The 6,617-nt window shown below is 35.2% G+C and overlaps 1 protein-coding gene across 2 annotated transcripts; it reads right to left on the bottom strand.

Moving 5' to 3' along the window:
- On the bottom strand, window positions 300-5,797 carry LOC109834501 (photosynthetic NDH subunit of subcomplex B 5, chloroplastic-like). Of its 2 annotated transcripts, none has more exons than XM_020402537.1 (5): window positions 5,494-5,797; window positions 5,340-5,397; window positions 2,252-2,320; window positions 2,114-2,152; window positions 300-669 (listed from the first exon to the last, which is right to left on the bottom strand). In XM_020402537.1, the coding sequence occupies exons 1-5, from the start codon at window positions 5,728-5,730 to the stop codon at window positions 665-667; spliced, it is 408 nt and encodes a 135-aa protein (XP_020258126.1). In that variant the 5' UTR covers window positions 5,731-5,797; the 3' UTR covers window positions 300-664. The 2 variants fall into 2 exon arrangements, with proteins under 2 accessions (XP_020258126.1, XP_020258125.1); XM_020402536.1 differs by having other exon boundaries at window positions 2,094-2,152; window positions 5,494-5,784.

Below are 6,617 nucleotides of genomic sequence, written 5' to 3'. Positions count from 1 at the left end.
ACGTCTCATTTAGCAAAACTGTTTGCAAAACTTAAAGACAGTCCTACATTCGCAATAATCACAAAAAAAAAAAAAACTTCTGAGCAGATGAATTCATTGATGTAAAAAAAATGGCTGTGTGCGCTGGAAAGATTAAATATGCTTTGCAGCAGAAAATCCTTCTATTGATAAAAGAATATCGATCATAAATCGGTGATGTAAGTAAGATCAATCAATTACTCGCAGCAACCATATCAAATTAGTTTTGTTAAGTATTTTTCCTGCTAGCAGAGTTAATTTAATTAGTATAAACAATAGCATGAGAACAATTTATATGCAAACCTTAATAAATGAAACTTTACAAAAAAATGTACAGAAAACTGCCAAGTCAACCAATTCATAAAACCAGGACAAATTTATATGTGCTCTGAAGTACTAAATATGAGCACAACATCATTGAAGTCCTTTTATAATTTCTTCGTTTTTTACTGTGAAGTCCCACAGCTCACCATACTTCTCATTGAAATCCCAGATGTCCATAGTGTTGTAATCAGCTATCAACTTATCGCGAGCTCATCTTTCCATATTGTAAATTTCAGGCTCAAAATTATGAGCCTTATCAGGCTTTCCCATCTCGATACCACAGAAGATGACAACAAAAACAGCTGCTCCGATATATAAATACTCACCCTACAAGGATAACACATTGGATAAGCGATAAACATCAATAGTACGAGATTTATTAACATTATTTTTCCGTGCAGATATATTTGATTTTTTATATAGAAACCTCAGTGTGTTTTCTTTATATCGATACTTGCATTAGAAGGATGCTCATTGCTTAGAGCTGTTTGATTTTAATTTCCTTGACCAATAAATAAGGTAGGTGTCCTAATTTGCAATTTATATCTCAAGTATCCTTGGTAGCTGATTTTCTCCATAGGGTATAATTGACTCAGCTAATTAGCATTCCTGTAATTGATAAGAAGCTCAATAATTGAGCAATCATTTTAAAGACAGAACCACTCCATATTAGTGTTGAGCCTAGGACAAATATGCCCTCTTTTTTTTTTAAATACATATAAACATTGGGTACAAATTCTAGCATTGGAGTACAGTGAAATTTCAATAAATACAGAAAGGAAGCAAACAAGGAGCATGTTCAAATGCATGGATTAATAAGCTCGAATATGCTTTTGATTCTTTCTGAAGAAGCAATGCACAATTTTGTAGTGAATTTACATAGGAAAAATATGCGATAAATAGAAACACGAGACTCTGACTGACCAAATGTAAGAAATTAATTTTTGATGCTGAAAGGTATAGCCTTATAGGATACCACTGATGTTAGGAAATGTCATATGAATATGAAGAATTATTAATTATTAAATGTAGAAAATACAATAATTTACAGAAAGATAGAAAATTTACACGTAAACATCATAAGGTGAAGGAAAATACAGCGAAGAACTATAAAAAGGAAAATGACTTTTATATTGACGTTATTGTTACTTATTTCAGCGTTGAAATGAAACTAGAATACCAATACCATTATTTGTTATAGATAGGTGACAGAAAGGGATTAAGGGAACAAATTAGTGTGAGAGAAATACAACTCTCTCTTCATAATATCAGCAGGACTATAAGAGAAAATGAGACACTAAACAAGGTTAATTCTTTGCATAACTTACTCATTTCTCTTAATTCTTCTTGCAACCAAACACTAACATACTGTACACCTTTCCACACGATAAATTCTATGCTATTGTAGTCTTTAGGAAGTATGGAGGGTTTCCATTAAAGACAAAATGATTTTTTTTTAAATCAGTGGAATAGATGAAAAGGAACTTGCTCCAGAAGGAAGGAAAATTATATACTATCTTCCTATTGTACGGTTGCCTATATTGTTGAGATATAATTATATTTATCTTCAGGCAATCTTCACTTGCTTCCATGTGTCATATTCTTCATCAAATAAACTAATTAGCCCATATTATGACTTTCACTATCTGCAGTACAAAAATGAATTTCATGCCTCTGATTGGTTCATAGGCAGGGTGCAGCATGCACACTAAAGCTTTACAAATTACCAAAAGAAAAAAAGCATTTTATACCGGTACATTGTAAGCCAGACCTGCAGCTACTGCTGGAAGAAACAACCAAGAAATAAGCCCTGAAACAAAATTCCAATTTTGAGTGTAAATGTAATTAGCCCCAATATTATGTATTCGGAAGGGAATTGATTGAGGGATGAGGCAATAATATGAGATACCTTGGAAACCAGTTGGGGGTTCTGCAGCTTGATACTCCTTAGCAACAGTTTCCCAGAATGGCCCTTTAACTATGAAGCAACTAAGCCATTAGGTGTATATGGACATCAAAAAAGAAGGGAGGAAAAAGATTTTTGGACATATTAGTGAATAGAGATACTTCATTCATCACGAAAAGCATGTTTACCTCAAAAAAATATAATCAATGTAGAAAGTAGAAACACTTCATATAAGGGCTTTTTATTTCTAGCCCCAAATGTTTACTCATCTTTACCTTTAAACCCAATCACTATTTGTTGTATCCATAAACCCAAATATCTTTTTGTATTTATCTTTAAGCCCAACTTAAAGATTTTGGGGGGCCCACACATACAAGTATTATATTTTGTAAGTTGGGCTTAAAGATAAATACAAAAAGATATTTGGGTTTATGGATACAACAAATAGTGATTGGGTTTATAGATAAAGATGAGTAAACATTTGGGGCTAGAAATAAAAAGCCCAAAATATAATCCCTTCAGGTAAAGATTAATTAGTAATTTAGTAGGGATTATTCTAGCAGGGTTCTCTTTGTTGGATGATCCCATTTTCTCCTAAAGGGTTTTGATGGCAAGAGAAACATATACATCTCGAGGCTTATCAAGGGAGTATGTGACTCTCCCTCTTTCTTTTGGACACCATAGGAATATTAACCAATTGCCCCTTAAAATCTACTATTTATCTGTCTATCTACAAAGGCATGGAGAAACTTTTGCACAATAACTATAACAAAAGATTCTCTTTTACTGATGTTCATGTAAATAGTTTGGAGTTATATCCGGATTTCTGCAGCCGTGCTTTAAAGCTGCCTATTTTCTTGACTAGCAATAAATTAATAACATAAAAAGAAGAAAAGAAGAAGAAATAATGGAAGGAAGAGGAATTCGTTTCCTCCCTGTGAAGTAACAAGACTTCAAAAAAATAAAAAAAGATATGAATTAAGATTTATTATATAGCTTACAAGAAGTATGAAATTTTTAACGGAATGTCAGAGCATCTGCACAAGGTCCAGAGACAAATAAAAAAAATGTAAAAGCTTTGGCAATGTCATCAGAAAATAGACCCAGCTCCTACAGAAATGGGTAGACCACCAAAGCTTGGTAGCAAAACAGTGGGTTTGCTGTGGAAGTCCCAGATTCAGCTTTAATTCCAAAAAGAAATGGGAATTTTTGGCAATTCAGCTCCAAAGCTAAGATCTAGTATCCCTCGATAGTTAGCTAAATAAGAGTGAGTAGCGCCAAGAATTTTACACATAAAGGAAAAAGACAGAACATGGACTTAACCATGGAGAAGGTGTTGGCGCACGCCATCCAAAACCCGACACCGATCGTTTTATAAAAAGGTCTCCGCTCGGTGTGCAACGCTTGGTGTTGGTTGTGGATGGCGTGCGCCAACACCTTCTTCATGGTTAAGTCCTTGTTCTGTCTTTTTTCCTTTATGTGTAAAATTCGCGGTGCTACTCACTGTTATTTAGCTAATTCTTTTTGTCAAAAATTCGTGTCCTTTTGCTTTTTGTGTAAAATTCGCTGTGCACCAATCGGAGATCTATTTGTATAACTTCTGATTAATTAACGAATTAGCATATACTTGTATAAAACTTGGCAATAGTTTTTAAAAATCTATTTATATTTTAGCATCAATTATTAAGGTGTTGAGTCTGTTGACTGTTAGGAATATATTCCTAACATTGACAGCATTATTTTATTACGCGCAAATGTGTATTATGTCATGCATGCATCACATTCACTAGAGAAAGTAGTGTTACTTTTTAAGAAAACTTATAGTACGTAGGAGACTTCTCTTTAAGGCTTGATACATTCATGTATGTTGGACACTTGTTTGCTCAGATACGGCACATCGTGTGAGACTATCGTACTGTCGTACTAAGATGCGAAAACGAGTATTCTATGCCAATCTTTAGATAGACAATTAACATAATTTCATTCAAAAATAAATATATGCACAACCTCTTAAGTAAGTTTTCATGTCAACCTACATCGTGTCAAAAAAACAAAACCGTTTCATGTCAACCTATTATAGCCCACTTGCTGAAAATTAAAGGAAAATTAGTATGTTTCTTTCTTTGGCATAGAGAGATCATTGTGTCATATTGTGAAGAATTTCCAATAATGTTTTTCATTAAGTTGGTTTGAGTGAAAATTCTGATCATGACACCCTAATTGAACTATACAATAAGTTAACAACTAAATGAGGCCACACTTACGATATCCATATTTGCTTATTAGTAACAGTAGCGGATATACAAATGCTGATATGGTTCGGGTAAGGAAAAACTCGTATGCATATTCAAAAACATTGAATATGGATGTGGATTGGAACGAAGTAAAATAAATTCCGACGCATACCATCTATTAGAGAACAAATAAAACTCATAAGTATGTATGCTATAAGAGTTCAATTCGGGTGAATAAAACAAATAAAGCTCAAAAGTATACGAGCTATGTGATATAAGAGTTGAGTGAATAAATTTTTTTCCTCAAATTACGTCACCAACATGCTTACAAACATAAAATAAGATCTCTAAGTCTTGAAAATTGATTTTAGATCCACTAAATTAAGGTAAAAATAGCTTTCACAGTGTGTTCAATTAGAATCAGGATATTCAGATCCCGGTTCACATAATTTTCTATATCCATATCTGTATACTATCCTATACAAATTTAAAACGATATCCTGTTTGGATATGGATATTTGATATCCACGTTCACCATGGGTGGAGCCACGATTTTTTCCGAGTGGTGTCAACATATAGCTTATGAGTTCATTGAAGAAGGCGATTCCTGTATTATCCTTCCACTAGCTCCGCCACTGATGTTCGTAGGCTCGTAGCCTCTAGGATACAGATATACGGGTTAATCGCCGTATACTTTTTGCATCCCTAGGCACAGACCATAATTCGGTTCTTGTAACTTTATAATTTACATTCAGATGTATTCAGATATCAAAATCTGGGCCCAAAAATACAGCGATTGAAGAATTGAGGTATAAACTTGCAGACACAATAAGAAGAGAAAAGATCGAATACTTTACCTTCACTGCCTTCGTGGTAAGTATGGTGTCCATCAAACTCCCCGTAAATAAAATCCTCCTGAAATTCAATTAGCAAAAATAGTAAGTGAAAAAAAGGAAGCTTCTCAATATAATAATGGAAAAGAAACTAGATTAATTTGCAAAATTGACTCACGGGGCTGATTCCGTTAGTCCGCCACCGGTCCCTGTAATCCTCCTCGAGGTCAGGCTCGACCTCCGTCAACCCCGCGTTCAGCCTCGTCGATTTGCCGTTAGGTTTCCGTCCGAGATCGAAACGGAGAAATCCATGGAGCTCACGCGTCTCTCGAGACGGAACCCTAACGGCGGGCTGCTTGCAGCGGACGGAGATGGACGGAGGGAAAGCGTGAAGCGGCGACGTGGAGACCGCCATTGGTTGGTTTGGTTTTGTTTGGTTTCTCACTGAATTCAGTAGGTTTTGGATTTATCTTTTTAATTAATAAATTACAGAAATTTGAGAGGGAGGAATACGTAGCCTTATCTGCTGAGGTAAGCTACAGTCTGAGATACATGTGATTTTCATATAACTAGTTCTTGTGCGCGAATGTAAAGCCCGAGTTCCAAAATATAATAACTTGGAATGTAACTGCAATACAATTAATTATACACATTTACGTCTTTAGATCGTTCTGTATACAGATATAAAGTTAAAATTACACCATAGAACATGTAATAAGATAACAAAGAAAACAAATAGATAAAGAAATCTTCGAAAAGACTGAGTTCTACTACAAGTCTGCAACTAGCCAAGTAGGAAAGAGGGAAAAATACATTATAGTCTAAAAAACCACAAGTGATTTCAGAAAAAGGTGTCAACCAAATAACTATCTAAGGACCTGTTTGGATTTGAAGGGGGTGAAGGGAAGTTAAGGGAAACTGAAAGAAGAGAAGGGAGTTCCCTTCCCCTTGGTTACACCCCAATTTGGGGGGTAACAAATTTTATACTATTAGGGGGTGAACCAAGGGGAACTAGGGTGAATTAACTTCACCTCCTAAGTGTTCCCAAACAAGGTGAATGGAAGTGAATGGTTCCCCTAACTTCCCTTCACCCTCATTCCCCTCAATCCAAACAAGCCCTAAGACAAATGAAGTGGAGAACTGATGGAATGAACGGTGATCACCGCCGATGAACCTGCCCCTCGAAATACTCTTGATCCTGCGAAGAAAGAACGATCCCGAATCTGGTATGCGCAAACCCCAGGGGAGTCAGAAAACTCCCAATAAACATGTAAAATGAAGAAATTGTACATGTGTAAGTGT

Source organism: Asparagus officinalis, chromosome 3 (genome assembly GCF_001876935.1).
Source record: "Asparagus officinalis chromosome 3, Aspof.V1, whole genome shotgun sequence".
Classification (NCBI taxonomy): Eukaryota; Viridiplantae; Streptophyta; class Magnoliopsida; order Asparagales; family Asparagaceae; genus Asparagus; species Asparagus officinalis.
Note: the sequence above shows the minus strand (reverse complement) of the source record. Positions and strands in the feature narration are given on the sequence as shown.

What these genes read in the sequence shown, in the direction of transcription:
- LOC109834501 (XM_020402536.1), bottom strand. Translation starts at nt 5,730, where the DNA reads ATGGCGGTCTCCACGTCGCCGCTTCACGCTTTCCCTCCGTCCATCTCC. An exon ending in GGACTAACGGAATCAGCCCC is followed by an intron (nt 5,398 to 5,493) that starts GTGAGTCAATTT and finishes ATTGAATTTCAG; the next exon opens with GAGGATTTTATTTACGGGGA. An exon ending in TTACCACGAAGGCAGTGAAG is followed by an intron (nt 2,321 to 5,339) that starts GTAAAGTATTCG and finishes GTTGCTTCATAG; the next exon opens with TTAAAGGGCCATTCTGGGAA.